The sequence below is a fragment of the Elaeis guineensis genome, chromosome 3 (assembly GCF_000442705.2).
Source record: "Elaeis guineensis isolate ETL-2024a chromosome 3, EG11, whole genome shotgun sequence".
Taxonomy (NCBI): domain Eukaryota; kingdom Viridiplantae; phylum Streptophyta; class Magnoliopsida; order Arecales; family Arecaceae; genus Elaeis; species Elaeis guineensis.
In genome coordinates, this window is record NC_025995.2 from 20,134,161 (window position 1) to 20,158,331 (window position 24,171).

General features: G+C 35.7%; 1 protein-coding gene across 5 annotated transcripts in view; it reads right to left on the reverse strand.

Moving 5' to 3' along the window:
• The window catches only part of LOC105042194 (putative ion channel POLLUX-like 2), a 41,946-nt gene extending 24,433 nt beyond the window's left edge, over positions 1-17,513 (reverse strand). Inside the window, exons 1-3 of one of the 5 annotated variants that reach the window (XM_073253718.1) lie at positions 17,166-17,501; positions 12,857-12,933; positions 1,611-1,723 (exon numbers count right to left, since the gene is read on the reverse strand). In XM_073253718.1, coding sequence (XP_073109819.1) covers positions 1,611-1,723; positions 12,857-12,933; positions 17,166-17,251 — 276 coding nt within the window. In that variant the 5' untranslated portion in view covers positions 17,252-17,501. Of the gene's footprint in view, positions 1-1,610; positions 1,724-12,797; positions 12,934-17,165 lie in introns of those variants that run through there. The other 4 variants (XM_073253717.1, XM_073253719.1, XM_073253721.1 and 1 more) reach the window with 4 other exon arrangements.
• Positions 17,514-24,171: the final 6,658 nt, after the last annotated feature.

A 24,171-nucleotide genomic window follows, 5' to 3' on the forward strand; every position in this document is an offset into this window, starting at 1 on the left:
TGGAATAGAAATTGATAGAACAGCCCTTCTACCACAATTGTTCCTGAATGCAGATCGTGAAATGCACTTCATACTCAAAAAGTATTTGATCTAGTAGACAACTTGGTCCATATTGGAGCGTTAAGAACTTATGATAATATTGAGCTTCAACATGATTAGAAAGCTCTCCACATTTCCTTTGTTTCTCCCCTCAAAAATACATTTCCTTTGTTTCTTATAAGAAGCCACTGGATTTCTCAATTAAGGGTGACTCCAAAAATAACACAGAGAACACTTCTACAGATAGTTTATCTCAAAAGAATGAAGATAATAATCTTATTTATCATAATGTAATGTCAATGATGACCTTATGATTCTTGATGTCCACATTCTTTGATTTATGATCTTTCATTGCTTTGTGAAAGCCAGCATCTAGACAATTTGAGTGCTCAAAAGAACATTAAACAACTTTTTAAAGAAACAACATGACATCAGCACACATTGGATACCCATGCCTACTGAATTTTAAGAATATAAGATTGCTTCTCAGCATTCTTCATGAAGAATTCATTGATTGTGATATTGAAAGCATCCTAACATTTTCTACCAGAAATTTGACTATGTGATGCATGTGAAAGTTTAAGCCTTAGTGAATGGTATCATTGCATGTGATGTTTAGGATACATGATCAACAAAAACAACATATTCAAATCATTTGACTGTGATAAGCAGATTTGTTGTTTAGATAACTTACTTTTAGTTGAATTTACTTATGGAATATATATTTTTTATAGATTATGGAGCTTAGCGATTCTAGTCACAGTTTTAAACTAGAGGATCAATGCTTTTATTAGAAATCCTACAAGATTCAGGACTTTTAGAGCAATTGGTCAATTTTTGGCTGGTTTGAACAATTTCCAAGACATAACTTTAAGTACAAATACTCATTCGAGAGGGCTTGATACTCGTTTCAGAGCTGACTTCCTACAAATTATAAACTTCAAGCTTTCTCTGGCATGGTCATTATGGTCGCCAAATATTAGATTAAATTTCTTTATAGGGTTAAGGAGAAATAAAAATCCAAGCAGGAAAAGTTCCCAGTGACTGTTGGGTGAAGTTGAGCATCCTAAGAGGAATTCCTTATTGCATAACTTGTTGAAATACATTTTAATTCGTTTCAGAATTGTTTTAGTGGCTTTATATTTAAAGAAAGTCTGACCTACAAACTAAGTGATGCACTTTGCCCAATTTCTGATTTATGAATAAAATTATCCTCTTGTCGGCTTCAGTGGATTCCAACCCAGATGTGGACTTTGTAGTCTCTCTGCTAGCATTAAAACTTTTAATCTTTATATAAAGGAATCTTGAATTCATCATCTAAAATTGGAAGAAATGAACAAACTTAAAAAGGCATAACAGACGGGAATTAGTAAGCATCTTGATTTTACACCTAAACACCACATCTAAGTAAATGGAAAAAACAAATTCTTACCAGAAGCAAAGTATACATTGAAAACAACCACAAATCAAATTCTTAAGAGGAAAGCAAAATGCAACTACACCTTGATTACAAAAGAAGATGAAATTAGGTATCAATTTCATGTTGTCCTATCAGTCTCACAGGATATGACCTTGTTAGAACTATCTACTGAGTCGGAAGTAGCTGATCTAGCATCCATGACATGTGAATAAGGAGGCATCTCTACATTGTCTGATCTCTTTACTGTGAGGGCCTTCCATTTTCCTGGAAGAAGTAATTTCATCATATACAAACAATATAATAAGATGTATGTGGTCCAAGATAACTTTCTTTTTTTTTTTTTGCTACAGCTTCAAGACATTTTGTAATATTAATTTCCAACATGATTTTCAAGCCCCATGTAATCGAGAAAGATATTATAAGTACATCAAATTTAAAGCATCATGTATCATGCTTGTATGGATAAATTCTTTTGATCAAAGTGTGACTGCAAAGCAATAGCATGTGTTGACTAACATAGTTGTAAAACAATCAAATCATGAACCAAAGGCAAACTCAATATGATTGGAGAACCTATATATTAGATCTAGAGTGTTTTCTGTTTTCTGTATTTTATAATTAAATAACAACATGAGCATTCAAACATTTCTTAATTATCATTGGAATTATACAATGACATTATGTAATATAAATACTCTTAAATCTGAAATTTAAATCTGATAAACATCACCATAAATATGCATATTTCAACATATTAGTAACTTCAGGTCATAAATTAACATGAAAATAACAGTACTGGCAAACATTTCACCACATTTTATTTCTAAGTTGGCATATAAAATAATTTATAATGTGCAAAGATACTACCGAATAAGTTAGTGATATAGACCGGTACATCAATATAAATGATGGCCAAATTACTTCAGTTAGTTTTATGATGTCAATGTCATGGTACATTGTGTATTACATAATAGAATATAGAATTCAATGATTCTCAAATCATGCAAAATTAATATGTATATAGAGATAAGCAGAGAGAAATAGAGTTGACCTACAATTATGTACGCATCAAGGTCAGCCATGCCAGCACCGAACCCCGGACCAGTCAGCCGGCGGTATAGTCCGGTACACCGTCGTACTGTTCTGTGTCGGTGTCCCGTTATTTTTCAAATTTGGCAGCCTCCAGTGGTTGTTTCTCCCTCTCCTTTTCCTTCCCTCCCATTCTCTCTCTCTTTCCTTTCTTTCGTTCTCCTCTCCCCCGAGCTATGTCGGATCGGGATGTGGCCCACCACCTCGACAGTGGTAGCGATGGCCTCATCGGCCCTCCGACAGCCATCCCCTCTCCCTTTCCTTTCCTCCCCTTTCCTCTCTCTCTTTTCCTCTCTTTCCTTCTCCCTCCCCGATTCCTCATTGTTGCCTCGTTTTGAAGGCCGAAACTGTCCTGATCCACCACCAGTATGGTTCAGCATGCCTCAAACCGGACAATTCGGGATGGTTCAACCTTCCATTTATGCATGATTTGAACCAAATCCTATTGGTTAAGATATGTTGAGCACCATATACATATAAATTTCATATTGTTAACCATGATTAACATCTGAAATGCCTAAAATAAAAATTTGCTTGTTTCAAATGTCTATCACCTGTGAATTGGGAGGTCATAATGGTTAGCCAAGATTTTCAAAACCGGTACCGGACACTGTTCCGATCAACCGGCGGCATGAATCGATACGGCCCCATACCAGACCGGACCGGCATGAACCGATGAAGAGAGGAAGGGATGAACCGGGGAGGAGGAAAAGAGAGGAAGAGAAAGAGAGAGGGGAGGGAAGCAGGTTGAGGTGGCGAAGACGCCGTCGGTGGCCATCAAAGGGCTGCGCGGGCCCTCGGAGGGCCGCGGTGGCCATCGTGGCTCTACATCATCTGTGGGAGAAAAGAGAGAAGAGAGGGGGGGAAGAAAAAGAAAAGAATCGAGAGGAGTCCGGTGGAGAGGCCGCTGGAGGGCCTCCAGCTGACCGCCGTGGTCGTTAGACGGCGCAAACACCACATGCAGCTCTACGGCCATAAAATAGAAGCAATCGCCTTTGTTTCATGATTTTTTTTTAAAAAATCTGACAATAATGAAGCCGGCAGTGGGTTTGCCAGCTTCCCTGTTTCTGAACTTTTTTAAAAAAATATTGAAATAGTGAACCCGGCAAATCCACTGTCGGCTTTACTATTCATCATCGTTTTTAAAAAATATGATGCGAGGGCGCAGCTTCGTCTGCCCGTTTTTCGCCATCCGGTGGCCAGGGCGGCCATCCAACGGCACCAAAAATCTCTCTCCGCCGCCATCCCCGCCGTCCGATAGCATCCCTCCCCTCTCTCTCTTGGGGTTAAAGTCCCTATCGGATGACACCAAGCACGGACGCCTCCGCAGCCCTCCGACGGCCTCGACGGGCCAACGCTGCCCTCCGGCAGCATCGTCCGACGGTTCCCTCCCCTCCTCTCTCTCTCTTCCTGTCTTTCCCTCTCGTTCTCCCTCGGCACCGGCGTGTGTCACTTTTCAAGCCGGAACCATTCCGATTCTCCACCAGTCTAATTCGGCACACCTCAAGCCGTCCGAGTCGAGATGGTTCTGAAAACCATGGGTTAGCCTTTGGATAACAAGTGATCTTATGTAATTTACAACTTGGAAGTACTAGAACCCACTAAGTTTTGATTCATGTGTTCTAATATGTGTGCATCATTAATGGTCTAGATTGTCACTCATATTTAGTTCACTGTGCATTTGCATACTAGCATTATTTGTGTTTTACATTTTCTGGGTCTAATCAATAGAGAGGCAATAGCTCCAAAACTTTTGTTTATTTTTCAGCAAGTATTCAAATGCCAAGATCCGGTAAATACGAGTGATTTAGGTGCTGGTACACAAGTTCCTAGATATGGTATATACTGCACGACCAGGTACAAGCACTGTTCAGCAGTCCCTACTACCATATATCATGTGACAAATACAGCATGGTAGTGGTACAAGTTCGGCTCTTCATATCAAGCCTTTGGGGAGGCCTTTGGAGAGGAGAAAGGAAGAAAACAAAGGCATACAGAGATGCACGCATACATGCATATATGCATGCATGCATAGATCCATCCATACATCAATGCACTGCATACATCCATGTGACATGCATAGATGCAATGCATACATGCATCCACGAATACATGCATACATCTATACATCCATACATAAACCATCCTCATGTGATTGATGACAAAAAAGATTCAGTTAGTGGTCCCAGCCCTTTCTATTAGGTACGTAGCTAGATCATAACCGGTAGTTAACATGAGTAAGAAACCCCTAGGGCAGCTGGCAAGAACTTGATTGATTTTAGATGTTCAGGAAATGAGTTGGTTCCAAGATGAATAATTAAGGCTCAACACCATAAACAGGGCCAGGAAACCAAAATTATAATTATTTTGCCCACAGCTTCAAAGACTAAAACCAGTGATATCCATATGCTTGTGTCTATACCTTCATATCTGAAAAACATGCATGCATGCATGCATGTATGTATGTATGTATATGTATATGTGTATGTATGTATGTATATATTAGGTAATATATATAAATTATGTATGAATCTATGTTACTACAGGTTTATTTGTTTGATATATTTGAAGATTAAAATCAAAATCGCCCATCAACATGGTGCACCAGAATGGTAGCATCTAATCTTGTTCTGTGCTTTAGTTAACAATCTTCCATTCACATCTTTTGAACATGTCAGCTAACTATTATGTAGATCTATGTACGAACTAGTTCTCTTTTGCTCCATGTTCTCCAAGATAAAACAGCAATCAACTTTGATATACTAAAATGATTCATGTAAAGTAAGATTAATTGCTAACCATTGACAATTTAATTATTACAATTTTACAATGTAGCTTCATCATGCCTCAAACAAGAAGTTACACAGTGTTAACATTTCAACCATCACAGCTCTTATAATGTATAGCCTGAGCCCAAGAATCTACCTCAATGCTACACTCTTAGCCCAAGAAGTTACATGACCCTTTCATCATCAGATATCCACCATTATATTGCATATGTACATATACAAACGCATGTATGTCATACTAACAGTATACACGTATATACCGTTTATCACATAGCAATATACAGTCAAAATCTCCAACAAAAATATATATACACTTTGATATGATGATTTGTTTCTATTCTTGACTTTTTCTTGGTGATGCCAAAATGAGTGAAACCAAAGCTGGAAGTGCTGAAACTGCCAAAACCAGAAACTAAAATTGACAAAATTTTCAAACCTTATGTAAAGAGCACCCTTCAACACCATTGTGGGTCTAACGAAATATGCAAAATAAGGATTATTTCAATGCCAAAGTCATGCTTCTCTAGTCAAGCTTGCATAAGCAGACTAAATGCCAAAACTAAAGATGAACGAATGAAGATTGATGATGACAAAAGGACAGCAAACTTGCAAAATCAATAACAAAACAAAATTGTGTATAGAAGCTACAAGGCCATGACTGACAGACTTTCAAAAATACAAGCTTTTGAACAAATTAGGATATACAAGCATATAACGACAAGTTTTATCTTATATAAGTCATCAATAGAGTTTCCATGAAGGATTTAACATTTGATGAAGACAACCAGATGTCCCTAGGGTTTACTATAATATCCCACCTTTTTTTAGTAATATAAAATTATAAAAATAACAAGGACTTAATGAACTAATTAAATTGTGTTTTGGTTAACTGTTTATCGAATCTTTGTTTCAGACTAGGCATTAGTTTAACAATTTTAGCTTGGGCTCCATTGGTTAACAAGTTATTGTTAGCTTGTGCTTGGTTGATCAACAGGTGACTTTTATGTCCCTATGAGATTTCTAATTATATGAGGATTACTTATTGCCTGTGAGTTAGGATTTGGTAGGACATAATTTGTGTTAGGAGTTCTAATTATTATAGGTCGCAAAACTAGAGAGGGAAAAAATATTGAAGCATGAGTATTGTGCCACCATGAACTTGGGTTACAAGTCAACGTTCAATTGGCAACTAAATGTCCTAGTCACAACATGCTTGGGATTTCAATAATAGGAAAAGGAAATAAATGCATTGGTTGAATAGTTTTCTGCTAGTATTAGGATTGTGGCCTTTATATAAGGTGAGGTAGGGTCCATGTCGTAAAGTGGTGCAAGCTTTTAAGATAGTGCTGATCCTGCAGACTTATAGACAATGCTTTAGCCAAGAGCATCAGAAGCTTGGCTTGTTGTATGGGTGATGGGACCTGTTAAGTCTCAAGAAAGTGTATTGTGGGAAATGAGCTATGAATCTTGTTCCTAGAGATTAAAACTATCTTGGTTATATTTTGATATGCGGGAGACGATTATTAGACATATGAGAAGATAGCTTTTCAGCATTTTGGATATTGTTAAGGCTGTGCACTTGAGATTTTGATTGAGATCAATCACACATTTTAAGGTTGTTGGTTATGATCAAGGTTTTGTGTCCCGATAGAATAAGAGGCATCCTAACCATCCCATCCCGTTCCTGTGAGAAGCAGGATAGGTACAGGTTTGAGACTCCGAAACCCATCCATGCAAGGAGAGAAGGAGAAAGAGGAAAGAAGGAAAGGAAAGAAAGATGAAGAAAAGGAAAAAGTGAATCGAAAGAATAAGAAAAATGAAAAAAGAAACGGAAAAGAAAAAGAAAGAAAAGGAAAGAAAAAAAAGAAAGATAGGAAAAAAAAAGAAAGAAAGAAAAAAGAAAAGAAAGTAAGAAAAAAAGAGGAGACGGAAGATATCTATCGAAATGCATGACTAAGACTGCTATTAGGAGGGGATGGGATAGCAGAGCATCCCATTCCATGGAGAAACTGGGATACCTTCATTCCATAGAATTTAAAACCTTCGTTGTGGTAATTGAAGAAGATAAGCGATAAGTGGTTCCACACAACATACTTGCTTTGATTTTCAGGCTAGGCCCAAAACTATCTATTTGTTAATTTATCAAGTACCTTGAAGTGTTATTAATTTTCTCAAATTCAAATTATTGTGTTTTTTGAACGTGGTTTTGCAATAATAATGCAACACATTTCTTTCAATTATGATTTCATAAGTAACTTGATGTTATTCTAAAAACTCTTAATTTCAATGAGCTATATAAAAAGCGCATTTTGTTGACAAAGACTTTATTTAAAATTTCTGTTAGTCATATTATTAAAGTGGACTCTAGCCAGCAGGGGTCTGGCCAATAGGGGGTGAGGCCCCATTTGGCATTGTTGTAGGCAGTAGAGCTTTTATCTATAGGAGAGCTTTTGCTAGTGAAGCTCTTAATAGAAAGTTATTTGTTGTTTAATATATTTCCGAAGTATTGCTGAACTTTAATATCTATTTGGTAAACAAACAGAGAAAGTACTTTTAGTATTAGTAAATGACAATATTGCATATGCTTGTGTCTAATTATTTATACTATCAAAAACTCTTAATTTATAAATTATTTATTTTTATATCTTAATCTAAATAATATAGCAAATAATAAATTTTTATATTTATTACAAATAATAATAATAATATCATATTATAATTACACTTTAATGATAAGATACTATTGTTTTAATATGAATTGTAATAGTATTATTTTACAATATTAATGCAATATAAGGATATTATATTATTATATTATAGTTATAAAAAAATATAATATAACATAACATTCTATTGCATTATTATATCATTACAATATCATATTATATGGCTGTTATATTGTACTATGAAAAACCACTATTATAAAGAATTGTTAACTTATAAATTAGTTTTATTTTTTAGTCTACTTATATAATAAATAATGTAATTATTTTTTTAATTGATTACCAAGTAAAAAAGAATATCATTAGAGCAATATAAATGTTTGACTTTGTTCACCCCAACACAAAATAGCAATAATGTGCCCACAACTTAGTGATTATGATAAATAACAAATATTTTAAAATAATTTATAAAAAATTTTATTTCATTGACAAACGTAAGTCTCTTGGGTGAGCTTTTGCCAAAAAATGGCTTGCAAACACATCTTAAGTAGATTTTTTGCCCAAAAGCTCCAACTTGAAGCTTTTTCCTAGCAGACCTTTCTGAGCTGTTAGAGGAGCCAAAGAGTTGTTTCAAGTTTTTTCTCAGCAGCTCAAAATCACCCAAAAAAGTTTCTGGCCCTCCAAGAAGCAGTTGTGGGCGCTCCAAAAGCAAGGCCAAATGGGGCTTTGGCCCTCCAAAAGCAAGGCCAAATGGGGCCTAAGTTGTTCGTCTCTGTTTTCTCAATAGAGAAACAATGAAGTGACATGGGCAACAGGAGAAAGTCTTTGGCTTTCATGATTTCAATAGAGGCATGATGCAATGACCACGGCCATCAAGGGGTAAGTTGTTGGCTATGTGAGCTGTTAGAGAAATGATGCAGTGACTCTAGTCATATTTTGCCAACATTTGGTACCAATGCACTGTTTAAGTCTCATAGAATTGTATTTGGGTCCCGTGCTGGAGGACTTCCCAGTTCCAGCTAACAAGGATGAAGTTGTTTGTCCTTCAATTCCTAGTGAACAGAAACAACGCACTGCATCATTACTCTGTGCCATTGAACCGAAATACTGACTGCATTGACAACTTAACAACTTGTAAGCTTATTTATCACTCGTTCTGTATATTGTGGTATTATACAATTTTAAAATGTGATCTAAACATATAATGATTACTGAAAATGATATATTAAATTCCATATAGTATTTACTATCTATAACATACTGCATTTGTATTCCATTGTAATTGTAAAAGATTTCTTTGAATACTTGTTTTTATGATATTTCTTTTCCACCAAAGGTATTTTGGACCATGGGTTTTTTGATCCCCATATATATTACTGCTTCCTAGGCTGTCTAGTTCACTGCTTCTACTCTTACTGATTGGTTAGCTTTGGAAGGCTTCTTAGTAACTCAAGGAATCAGGCATTGATGGTACCTAGGAGTTATTTCTTTTAGATTGAATTTCTACACTTTTCATGGCATAGTTGGATTTCGCTAATGATTTAATATTTTATTATTTTTGGTGGGAAACACTTCTTTATTTGGACCCTGCATAGCTGATGTTTTTTTATCTTGGTTTAGAATGGATCAGTATGCATTGTTAAGCTTAGAGATTTCATAAATTTGGATTCATGGAATTCTGTTAATAAAAGAACTTGCTTATCTTCTGGTTGTAGATTTGATAATTATTGATTAAGATCTTGCACATGTTTTGAAGAATTTCAGATCAACATACACCTAAATCTACTAGCTGGATTTGAGTCATGACATTTACAGTAATATTAATGACATTCAATGATGATGGCTTAATAGTTCCACTGGGAATGTGTGAGATCTCTAGTTCACATATACAAGTAAATTTGAATTTCAGCATTAATTAGATGTAGAAAAGGATTAAAACTTTAGAAGGCATATGTAACTAAACATGAGCAGCATAAAGATTCCCTCATCTAGAAAATAGAAGAACAACGACATCATAAGGTGACCTTGTTTCCCAGACAGACATTAGATCTGTTTTGAGAAGCAACACCGACCCACTCAATTTCTCTTTTGTCTCCTTGGTTCAGCTTTCATTTCATGTTTCCATTGATAAGAATGGCCACCGTCCAGATTAACAGTGTTCTATCCTTTGCCCTCTATATCTTCCTATGAGATTAGACAAATATGGTCCATACTTCATGCTACACTACCAGTCATTTGGAATCACTTGCTTTGGCATGTTTTGCACTTACTAATGTTTTATAAGAAAACCAACATACTACTCAGATTGCTAGCAATCTAATTTTGCATGCATAAAGCTCCTCAAGATTGATTGTCGCTAGTCCAGTAACTTTATCATTTTTATCACTTAAATGTAGGTTATCACAAACTCGCTCTCTTTTGGTCTTTCTTAAAAGAGTCCTCTCCTACCACTACACATTGATATCTACCCACCAAAGTCTCAAACTTTGATCATAGCAAGTCTGGCAGAAGTACCAAGAACATTGACATCCATATTATCATATTATGCAAGTCCATAATTGTAATCTGATGTACCAACATTTTGATGACTAAGAGTCTAAGACTATAGCCCAAGATCCACAATACCAAAATCGTTCTGGCGTGTACTGACAAAGAGAAACCAAAAAGGGAGGGGGAGAGGGAGAAGGAGAGAGAGGAAGGGGGCGAGAGAGAGAGAGAGAGAGAGTGGGGGAGGGAGGGAGAAAGGGGGAGAGGGAGGCCGAGAGAGGGAGAAAGAGGGATTTCAAGCCCCTCTCTTCCGGCACTACATAATAGGGATGGAGCCCCTGTTTCATTTAGAGAGAGAGGAAAAGAGAGATAGAGAGAGGGAGGAAGAGGGAAAGGGAGGAAGGGGGGGAGAGAGAGGAGAGAGAGGGGGTGAGAGAGGGGCCAAGATAGGGAGAGAGGGCTTTCAAGCCCCCTCTCCTCTAGTGTTGCTTAACAGGGGTAGGGCCCATGTTTTGTAACAAAACAAAAGCTCTATCTCCTTTATTTTTTTTAAATCTAGTATATATATATATTAAAATGGAGGCATCTGCATTGGCAGAGCATCCGTTTAACATTTATCTCCAGAACATTTTGCCACATATGTTGAGCTCTGAACTCTACACGATGTTTTCGGCAGCCCTTTTTTTTTCTTTTTTGCTTCGAACTCTTCTTAAGCCCTCTCGAACCTTCCCGAGCCTTCGCGGATGCCCGCCTCCTCCCTGCTCTCCTCACTGCCATGTCCTGCATTCTCCGCTGTCGCCTTCCTCCCCATCGTCACCGGCATCAGCCTTCCCCTCCTATCTCCCTCGAGTGCTTTCCTTCCCATAGATCTCCAAAAACGAGAAAGAAATAAAAAGAAAAAAAGTGAAAAAGGAAAAAAAAATACCCAACACAGAAACCCAGCCATCATCTAAGCTACCCTATTCAGCCGCTCCAAGCCTCCCACCTGGTTGGGACTCCTGAGGACGAAAAAAATAGAAGGAAAATGGGGGAAAACATAAGAAAAATCAACGAAAATAGAGGAAAGATGGAAAAAATTTAAGGGTAAGACCTTTCCCCACATAGATGATCATTTTTTTCGCTTCTTTTTCTTTTCATTTCGTTATCTTTTTCAGAGATTTGTGGGAAAGGAGAGCACTTGAGAGAGATTAGACAAGTTTCTTAGGTTCCGATTGGGTTTTTTCCGAAGGATATGAGATTTTGTGTGAGTTGTGGTGGTGTAAGTTAGTCCCTTGAGATTTTGAGAGCATAATGTAATCTAATCTAATATATCTAATCTAATATCTAATATATATTTTGTGTGAGTTGTGGTGGTGTAAGTTAGTCCCTTGAGATTTTGAGAGCATAATGTAATCTAATCTAATATATCTAATCTAATATATATATATATTAAAACGGAGGTATCTACGTTGGCAGAGCCTCTCAAACCTTCTCGAGCCCTCATAAATGCCCACCTCCTCCCCGCTCTCCCAGCTGCCACCTCCCGCCATCTCCACTGTCGCCTTCCTCCCCATCGTCACTAGCGTCGGGCTCCTCCTTCCAATCTCCCTCAGCTAAGATCTTCACAAGATAAATAAAATCAAATATTGTTTTAAAAAAATCGTATCCCATACATCGCATGGGGTTATAAGCTAGTTTTTTAAAGTGAAGTCGGCAGCAACTACCAACTTCACCTTTTTTTTTGAATTGTTTTTAAGTAAAGTCAACGGTGACTATCGACTTCACTTAAAATAAATAAATAAATAAGGGGGATGGAGCCCTTATTTTGTTTCGAAACAAGGGCTACGCCCCTATTATGCCACACCAGAGGAAAGGGGGCTTGAAAGCCCTCTCCCTCTCACTCTCTCAACATCTCTGTCTCCCCACTCCCTCTCCCTCCCATCCTCCTTCCCCACTCTCTCTCTTCGTCTCTCCTCTTCTCCCTCTCCCTCTCCCACTCCCATGTCAAATTTCTCGAACTAAGGGATGAAACCATGTCGGTCCACCCTCAATACTGTTCAAGGCAGTACAGCATTGCTTGCTATAGCCTATTATAATTGTAATCAGTTTCTTTATAGCATGTTACCTTGCAGGTGCAGCACCTTTAACAGCTTACATAAGTTTTAAAGAATACAGATTTTAAAAAAAAAAAAAGATTTCTTTCTAGTTAACGTCTCAAATATAAATGTCAAAAATTTGGAAGAGCGTTATGACTTGTTGTCAAATATGAAAGAGATTACTGTCCCCTCAAGGTAAGAAAGTAGTCTGAGAAACTATCTTATAAAATGCAACCTTGCAAAATATGTCAAATTTGCCATTCTTTTTTTCGGTGAAGAAAGCTATGAGCACACCTCTATCATATCTCAAAAAACAATGAGCATTTAGCGCTAAGACCCGCACAGACCGACACCAGAAAGGCGAAAAATTCCTGAACATGAAGACCACATTATTGTTAGAGATTCATAAATGACCAGCATAAATTCCAAAGGAAGATTAAATATAATATTACAAACTAGCTGTTTTCACCACAGAACTAACTTATCCAAATGCATGTAATAGTAAAGGAGAGGATAGTGTTTATATTTGAAACGATCAACAATAGAAATTATAACAAGAAGGAGTATAAGTAATTGCCCCCTGTTTAAAGAAAAGTTGGTTTCATTGAAACCGATAACCAAAGACAACCGTGATTAAGCCAAGACTGTGAAGACATGAATAATAAGTGAGTAAACAGAGATTGGACTACTTACCCTTGTGTCCAGCATGATTCAACATTAATTATATCACACTAATATTCAGTATGCTAGATCTATCTGCAAGGTATTAAACGGCAACAGCAAGTAAGGAAATCCTATTTCCCATGATGAGACTCTGGGACTTAAAAAGAAAAAACACAACAAGGCTTTGCATGAAGCATAGGCTGCAGAGTGCAGCATGGGGCTGGACTCCTTTTTCGTTATATGGTAGTAGGAAACAAGATAGAACAAGATTCGGTTCTTTTTTATTTCATTCAATCATCTTCTGTTGCCCATCCTGCTCCAGTAATCTATACAAATTGCTATTAGAATTGAACTTAAACACTGAGCTCCTTTTTCCAATCTAGTCTTATCTCATAACATAAACTCTTTTTCCATGTTCACTGTTTTCAAATTATTTATAGAACTGGCGTAAAGCTGGTTCAGGATATTGCTTTGGTACAACTAATTGATACCAGTCATGAAAATAAAGTAGACAGGCTTAACTAAACTTTAAATAACATAATACTGATTATACTATCACATGCCAGTGGCATTCTGACCTGCCATTGGCATGGTACATACAATTCCATGTATTCTTTATCAGTAGTTGGTACTCAACATGCCAAGAACTGGCATGCAGCCAGAATTATGCCAGGACATATGCCATTAAGGGTTCAAACAGAATGTATCATGCCAGACCAACTGGCAGACAAATCCATACGACATGAGGATATCTCCTTCTCATGATAATAACTATGCACGGTAAAGACTAGTAAAAACTTTACCACAGAAAAGAAAAAAGGGGCTTGTAAAGAAGTATGTCCATAATGCACATGATGAAGAAAAACTAAACAACTACATCTTTGAATTTTGGAAAATGAATGAGAGGAAATCAGAATTGGGTAGAAATATGATGATTTAGCATATTTACTAAGATCTACCCTCACTGCTACTAAATTTTCAGCAGTTTTAGTTAATCAAATATCATTTGACTATTAGACCAATCTGGGAACTTGAATCTTCAATGATCCACATCATGGGTATAACAATATTACGAAAGGAGTGTCAAAGCTCATTCATTGTTGAACTATCCAAATCAAAAGCATCAGAAAAGCCAATTTAATGCTTACATCAAAGTAATTTCATGCTTACACTATCTCTATCCTCATTACTACAAAACAATGACTTAGAAAAGAATCTCACTAAAAATATGATTTTCCTAATAGTCATACTAAGCACATCATTTCAGAGACAGCTTCTACTAAATAATTCAAAAAGAGATGTTAATGAAATACCAGATTAATATGGTGGGAGTTACATTCTTTATCCACACTAGATAAAGCTAATACTTATAACTGAGACACTAGGATATAAATCTGTCAAGTCAAGATGGTGGAGCTGAAACATAATTTTCGTACACTAGAGGCTAAATGCCAAGCATCTTTTTTAATGAGGTACAAATGTCTGGCCTTGCATGGAACCATTACATATTTTCAAACAATAATTTAGCATATGCACATGTAGGAAGGCAGATATGGATACTATGCATAAGTAATTATCTGATAACCATGGTATCAATAGATGGCCACTATAACACTAATACGACTGTGGCAATAGTGCTAGGACATCATCATCCTGCATTAGAATACATAAACAGCTTCAAAAAATGACAATATATCTGCATTATGGCCTTTAGACAATAGTACTGCTGGTGGTGGTTGTTTCCCACTAATGTCAATATTTTTGTACTGATATTTATAAAATATTTATATGATATTATTCATTGAATAAAAAAAAATCACAAACCATTATCTACAGTTATAAGCCACCTTAACTGCCTACAATGGTCATTTAAAACATTGGTTACATATTTCAGATAAGTTTTCAAACTCATCCTTGACTTAGCAATGTTCTTTTATAATGCTATAAAAGCCTGTATGATTTTCATGAATTATTTGAGCCATAAGAGAGTTAATAAGCATCCCAATTATCCTACTTAACATAGCAACCCCTCGGATTTGAACCCTAGCACCGACATAATGGCTGCATCCTCTACCGCCATCAACTCTACTATGTCCATGTGTCAACTAAGAAGATGTTAGGGGCATTGCTCTAGGTGCCTGCGTTTACCATTGCTTCTCTTCATGCTAGTGAACATATCAAGTCCATAATGTCTTGCTAACAAATCAAAGGAATATCATTATTCATATTGTGATTTATTTTTTTATCTTAACCTTGGAGACAAAGCATAGACAAAAACATACTTGGTCAACCTTCAAATCACCAAGTAGATTACTTTATTCCCTCTATTTATGAATTTAGAAAGGACCTTATAACTTTTATTTACATAACAAAATGGATATATCTACCATAATTTTCATCTATATCCCAACCATCTCATGAATATCAGGAAAGTGAGAAAAAGTCTGACCGAGGTAAGCTGGTTATTTCATTCAATGGAAGCTTTCCTCTACCACAAAAGAAATATAGGATAAGGTTCAGAGGACATATCTAAGGGCAGCAAATCACAATGGAGTAGGGGATAACCCCGTACAAGATCATTGCAGTATGCTAAAGCATAACTGGAAAACTGAGAATTGTTAGATTTTTATTATCTCTACGCAATTTGACTTGCTGAAATAAATAAGAATGGAAAGCAGCATGTCATTGAATTTCATACGAGACTAATGCCAACAATGAACTTGCACGGTGTGCAAGTTTTAGACAAGGATGACGTTGTATTTTGTCTACAATTATATGAGAAGTGAAGCAAACAGAATTACTAAAGCTAAAATTCTGGATAAGCCAAATGATCAGCATTAGCTGCAGAGTTTGAGCTGCAAATGCAGGAAAGTCCAGTACAAGACACAATCATCTGAATGACCAAAAATACCTCTTGCAAAGAAATAGAGAGTAAATTGCAGTCACAGTGAAAAGTTGAAGGCTCTTATCAGAAGAAGCGAAGCCACACAAGAGAGACGTGGTGGGAATCAAGCCTCACATAATAGCTGATTACTCGACGCATCCCTTTCCAGATGTAGCTTTCTCTAGCAGAAGCAATTAATTACATGTTCAACCGGCCAAAATACCGCAACTGATTCTTTTTTTCCCTTTTTTTTTTTTTTCTTTTTGTCTTGTTTTTGAGGGAGCAGGGCAGGGGGAGGAGGAGGACACTGTCCAGGCAGTGGAGATCTCTCTTGAAGCTTTATTTGAGGATCAACTTGGAGCGAAAAATGGGGAAAAGGAAGGAAGAAAGAAAGAAAGAAAACAAGGGGGAAACGAGAGGAAACCATCCGTCCGAAGTCCGCACTCTCGGCGAACCATTCTCAGTCCCTTGCTCAGAATTCTTGGATCAAAACTTCGGGGGCTTCTGACTATAAGACTAGAAAGCAAGAGGTATTTTATCATATTATCTCTATATTTGGTGAGGTAAAGTTAGCTAGTTCTTATCAGGCCACCTCCAACCTTACCTCATCGTTATCTGTTGATTCATTTCCTTTGTAATCCATTCCTATGTAAATTTAGCAGTCGACCCATCACTGGACACATTTTTCCTTCACATTGTATTTTTCTGCACCCAGAATCAAAGATGCTTCTGTGGCGAGTTCAATAATCACATAGTCTGGCCTCAGGTTTGCCATCCAACATTCATGTTTGCATGGATGACAAATCCATGGCACCGCTTCGTGAGATCAATAAATATGAAATTCAAAAAAAAAAAAAGACAAAAACAACACAGGAGACTTCTAACCTATAAAAGAATCAAAATGGAAAGAAAAAGAAAGAAATGAAGAAAGAGTCAATGACCATGAATGACCTCAAAATACCCAAACGAAATACAACGAAGACACGTGGAAATGGATAGACGAAGCAGAGATAGAAAGGATATGAATGGTATCAAGAAATCGAAGGAGAGAGTAACCTGCGCCTCGGGAGAGTTGGGATGGCTCTGGGAAGCGGGCGAGGGGAGCTCCATGAGACGGAACACGGCACCTGCGAGCACATCATCTTCGCCGTCTCAGAAGCCTTCGATCCGGTTTTCGCAGTATCCGGATCGACCTCACACTGTTTTTCTATTTGGAAGTCCACCCCAAGACCCCCTTCAACGGAACAATCTTCTGGGGGATCCAAAGCGGGCAGGCGTTTGTTGATACATCGAAAACAATCCACCACGGCAGCCCGTGAGACCGTTTGCTAAGTGGTGGAGATCACAGTATGACTTAGATGATGGTGACAAGATCACCATGTTTGATTATTACGATATGATGAGGTTTGGTGAAATCACTGAAATGATCGTGGCAAGCCGGTGACCAATATTTTGAATAATAGTGATGAGACCATCATGCTTGTTATATATACAATATGATGACATTCCATGATCCAAATGGAATCACTCAAATGATGTTGACCCCCCAAACGATGATAGTGATGAGGCCAATTTGATTGTACAATAAAGTGGCATTCAATGATCTAAATAGGATCACTAAGATGATCTTTGATCATTGATGATTTTTTTCAATGTAATCCGATCTTTGATGATCTAAATCATTATATTTGATATGCTATATTCTAATGGTTAAAAGTCTTCCAATATTAACAATAACATAATTGGTGCTCAATTCAAGATTGCTAACCATATAATATCAAGGCTACCATTGATATATTTCTAAAATATATTTATTAACTATAAAAACATGTTATAATAAATTATTAATACATTACATAAAAATATATTTATTAATCTTATAATTATTAATCCTATAAAATATATCAATTTTATCATAGAATTAATATTCTATTTATAATATAGTAATATTTATTTTAATTGAAAAGTATAGTAAATAGAAGTGATATAATAAATTATTTTAGAATATAATAAAAATAAGGTAAATAGAAGTGATGAATAATAATTTTATAATATAATATAAGTATAATAATAATTTCTATTGTCCTTTAAAATTATAATCAAATAATAATATATTATAATATAATATATATCATAATACAATGTGTATAACGTGAATATAATTCGATATATAATATTGATATAATTACTATATTAGGTATATTGATATACTAATTTTACTTGTGGGATTGAGTGATATTTTTATCCCCAAATTTCAATGCAAAATTAATGCCTAGTGATCTTGGATATTCGACCTCAAGGATGAGTTACTCATCATCGGGTTTGCTAGTAATTTGGAGGGCAAGAGTAAGTTGGGATCACTGCCATATAAGATTATCATGGTGTAACCAAATATGTTGCTTTCATCACCTCCATCGATATTACTAGAATGGTCACCTTATACCAAATGCCTCATACAAGGATTTGATATGAGGTATCCTAAGATCAAAGTGATGTTAATGGAGGCAATGAGATTATCATATTTTTCGATGTACCATATGAGCTTACATGTCAGTGATCCCAAATCATCCTCACTTTTTAAATCATCATCCGACCAAGCGATGGAAAATCCATCCTTGGGGTTAGATATTCCAATATCACCTTAGAGTAGCAATCTTGGATCAAAATTTGGAGATAAAATGCCTCAATCCAACAAAAAAAAATTGATATATCAATATATCATTAATATATTATATCAATATTATATATTATATTATATTGATATTGCATATAGTATGTATGATATAATTATATTATAATATATAAATAATCATATTATTATTCAATTATATTTTAAAATTATGATAGAAATATATTATTGTATTTTATATTTATATTATGAAATTATTTATATATTATATCTATTACCTTATTTTCCAAAAAATAAATATTAATATTAAATAATTAATATATTATAATATAATAAAATATTAATTTGATAATAATGATTAATATATTTTATATAATTTATAATTTATAATTTATAATGTTAATAATATATTTCTATCAATATATTAATAATTAATACTTTAATGAATATATTAATAATTTATTATAATATCTTTGGAATATATAAGTTTGGTAGATCTTATATTCCCAAAGAATGTCAAGCAAATTACTAATGAATACCTAGGGATCTAAGATCACCTTAGTGATTGTAAATGTCTAACAGTTCTTTGATTTTGCAATAACATAGCATCACATCGATTTTGTAAATGTATAAAATAAGATCTCCATGCAAATTCCTTGCATATGAATCCTTTTTGCATATTTAGCCTCTTAATCTAGTTGGAATTCCTCATTAGCAAGTTGTATAAGTGCTTCTAGTTCTAGCTGTTGGTTCGTCATGATGGTAATCATTTCAATATTTTCAATTGGTCAAGCACTTAACTCTACATACTTGTTCTAATCTTATTTTATTAAAATCTATTACATTATCTCCTTCACTTCTTCAAACCTAAAAATTGGAGGGCAAAGCTTGGAAATCAATGCACTAACTACTAACTCTTAAATAGTGGATTACAATATTATTTTTCTTTTGCACATAGTTCAAAACAATGTCTTTCAAAATATCCTGCTTTTTTCTTAAACTTGCTTTGGTGCAATTTTATTTTTGATACTATTATGGCTTTCGAAAATTCTTTATAACAGCTCGTTTAGCTATAACCTCTTCCAAAATTGGGGCATGCAAGGCTACTAATTTCAACTCTTCTTGATGTATGCCATGAACTAGTAAATTTTCTTACCAATGAATATTTCATTTTTCGTGGCCAGCACTAGTAAATCATACAATAATTATTCACTACAAGGGGTTTGGAGATTGTGTCGACCTTCATAAGGAAGAAATTATCCAAATAGTAATCACTCTTTTAGCAACATGTTCTATCTTTGTCCATCAAAGCACTAGAAAAGTGGTTTCCACTTCCTTTTTGATTTTACCTTTTCTCATTTCTAGTTTGTCAATTTAATTTTTCAATTGCTCTTACCAAAATAGAGAAAAAATCTTCAAGTATTGAATTTATTTCTTAAGTGTTGTTTGATATGTAACCCTTTAAAATCTATCTATTTCTGCTTTACTAAGCAATTCTTTTCATAGATAACTAAAAATCTACTTTATATATACTTTTTCACTCTTATGAAAACTTCATCATTAGAAAAATAATTTCTCACACTTCTTCTTGGAGAAAGAAAGAGCTCTTTATAATATAAGTCGGAAATACATGCTTTAGCACTTCTTTTTCTTCTTTTGATGAGAAAGGGAGGTGACACCCATGTTTACCAGCTGAGAAGAGTGTTTAGAATTCTAGTTATCATTTTTATTCTTAAGTAAATAGTTGTCCTTCCCTTTTAAATATTCTTGACTTTTCTTTATTTAAATTGATCAAGCTATTATTTTATTGAGTAAATTACAAAAACCTTCCTAGGATTAGGGCTAAATTATACTGACATCTATAGTTTGAAAAGCCTACATTTAACCTCCCGAGGATTATTTTTATCTAAAAATTTAACCCATAACTTAATAAAATGTCATTTAAATCATTAATTTTAAATGAGATCCAAATGCCATGTCAAAAAAATTTCAAAAATGACCAAAATAACTTGAAGTGAGATAACAACCATCAAGGATATAAGAAATATGTGTATCATTTTCTCCACTCAAACACAATTTCGACTTCTCATATTAGATAAACAATTTTACTAATGCGAAGTGTAGGTTTTACAAATTATTGGATATAAATGTGATAAATATAAATATCAAGAGGGTTTTTGTAATTTATTCTATTTTATTTCTATATTATGGGTGGAAGGCATATGGTAAATTGATGAATTATCAACATATTTTATGTCCAAATAGCATTATTTTTGTGTTAAATATAAATATAATAATAAATTTAAGAATACTTATTGGCACTTGCAAACCCAAGCATATACATATTATGGCACAGATAACTGCTCATTGAGTTCCCATACATCAGCAGCTCCATGCTTTTCCCCCTTGCAATACACATGCTTCTCCATGATGCAGTTTTGACTTAAAGTCCTGATTCTCTTTAGTTTGGGCATGAACGCTAAAATTTTGATCATCCAATCATGGCTATCGAGATTATTAGAATACACGATGACAAGATCTTGATCAAATCTTTCAACTGTTAGAACCTGCACTTCCTCAAATAAGATTGGAACAATGAACCTTGAGGTAGCAATGTACTCTAGCACTAGCTCTTGATCAACTTCAATGTCAAGCTCCCAAAAAGCCAAGGGTTGTGCAAATCTTTTTTTTTTTTAATTTCATTCCAATCTTTTCTTTCTTGTAACTAGCCAATTTAGAGGCCTTCAGACATTCTAAAAAAGGATAATATAATTAAGTATTTTATGAGGTTATATGTGCAAATATCAACTTTGTAAGGTTATTCATGCAAATTACGATATTTAGGAGGGTATGTGAGCAAGAAATCCTATAAAAAAATATGCGATATTCTTTACTTTCATGAAGATTTGAATTCAAAAGAATTATATTTTTTTTGATAAACAATGAAAATATTACATGCCATGTAGCCACTATTTCTGTTATTATAAGGGCTGTGATATTAACAAAAAAAAAAAGATTAAATAATGGATATAAGAATCCATTATGTATGGATAATGTAATAGGAGTCATCAGAAACTAGTTGCTGGGGAATGCCTGCTGTTTTTCTTAATTTTGAGCTTTTGGCCATAACCTTATTGATGGTTTGCATATCATATTAATTTTTGTGATGGATTTCTGTGACTGACTCCTAAGAAGGAAAATGACCAAGCTAGAGAACAGATGTAGGCATTTTCTGAGGACAGTGATTGCAAGATTGGAGGATGAGTCGGTGTGCTTGCTTTCAGACATTTGGAGTCCTTGGGTTGGCTACAGAAAAATACGGAGGATAAGAAGTGACTGGCCAATGCTGCTGCCCTCCAACCAAAGCTATTGTTTCCGGATGTTGATGTGAATTGGTTCATGTTTTCTGCTGTACAAATCAAAACGTGGTCCATGTCCACTTGTACAGCGCATCTTCAAATCTTTCCAGCATTGTCTTTATTCCCTTTCAGCAAATTTACATCTTCCTGTCACTAAATAGTGGCCACATTTTCATGAGGATAAGTTTGGACTAAAAAAAATATGTCACACTACAAACCATACTAGCTAAGGGTTATCTGTTCAACTGTTAGGACGGCACTTCATTTTGTTGGAGAATCTTAAACTAATATAAGAGTAGGGATGGCATGCGGGTCGGTTGGATCGGATCAAATATGGTTGGATTAAATGCCAATCGGATCAAAAATTTCTAAATCTAAATCTAACTTATTTATTAAACAGATTAGAAACTAAAATCTAAAACTGTTATATTTTTAATCAACCCGACCTAATCTGTTTAATTTATTTCATAAATTGATATCCTGCTTAACATGTTAGCCTGTATAACTTGTTAACTTTTACGACCTATATAACTTATTAAATTGTCAAGTTGCTTAATAAGTACATAACCTGCATTAGCCCAACCCAACCTGATTATTAAATACGTTAAATAGGTTAAAGGGGTCTAGTGGTTAGAATCTTAATTTGAGCCAATTATAAAACAATTTAAATGAATCAATCTATTTATTATTGGAATATGTTTAGCCCAAATTCAAATTTGCTTATTGCAAGTCGAATATGGTCGGATTGGTAAGTCGAGTTACATTTTGCCGGCCCTAATAAGATCCCTTCCCCTACTTTCTTTTTTCACCAAAAATAAGCTTCCAAGGCAGTTTTGTTTGGCCAACGAGAATATTTATATACAATCTAGATAGGTCTAAGCTTGGTCCAAAACCTAGACTTCAACAAAAATCTTAAAAAATCAATCACAATGCCACATCATCTTTAATTTCTGTGCACCATATCGCATTAAGAGTTTGGATCTCATAGGATTTCTCACATCATTATCTTAAAATACTTCTGAAAGTAGTTATCCCAATCCTCGTCTCATTCGACCACTGAATTTTTTTCCGCTAGTCACTCCAATCTCAATTTCCCACTGTGGATCTCATCATCCATGCCATCATCAAAAAAAATCCATATGGTCAGACAAAGTTTAATTCAAATTTTCTCAGCAGTTGTAATGGGAAACCTAGGCTTCTATTGGACCTCTTTCTCTTTATCTCCAAACATGCACTTATATTAGGAAAGCACGCAAAAAATAAAGCGCATATGATGGATCAAAATAATTCCACGATGAAATTAGAAGTTCACAAGGATCAATGTAAACTTAAAATCTTAAACTGGTTATATATATATAAGGACAGACTTGGATAAGGTCAATCGGATTTGAACTCTGTTGCGGCCAATCCCCTCGTCGCCTGGTCGCCGGGAGCGAGCACCTACAAAAGAAAGTCCACACTGACCGGAGCCGGCTCCGGCGGAGACCCTCCGACGGTCAAGTCAGAGAGGAGACTGGACAACAGTGAAATGAAGACGGAGAGCTCAATCGAGAGAGAGAAAGAGAGGGAGCAAGCCTGAGAGTTTTCGGAAGGACCCCCTTGCACTGTTGCCTTCTCCGATATATATAGTGGGGCGTGGTATGGCGCCGTCATTAATGGCGCGGACAATTGAGGAATTGTCAATTCACTGTAGACTGCCAGAGTCGCCGTAAAGGTGTCAAATCACCGTGGGGCTGTCAAATCGCTAGGGTTGACCCATACCCTAGGTGGGATAATGCCCCTAGGCGGCAGTGCCGCATGCCATTGTCAGGACCGACAGTCCCTGACAGAAGTACGGCGATTTGAGGAATCGACCGACCTTGGGTCGGTGGCTAGCTGTGGGGCGTCGGGTAGAGATTCGGATCCCTCCGACGGTCAGTCGGGCACGTCGCGGGAGTCGGGCATCGGACCCCCTGGTGCAGTCGGTCGGGAGGGCAGAAAGGGTCTGTCCGTCCGACATATCCTCGGTCAGTCGACAGTCGTCGATCGATCGGTCGGTCGGTCGGTCATGCCCGATTGTAAGTCGGCATGAGCG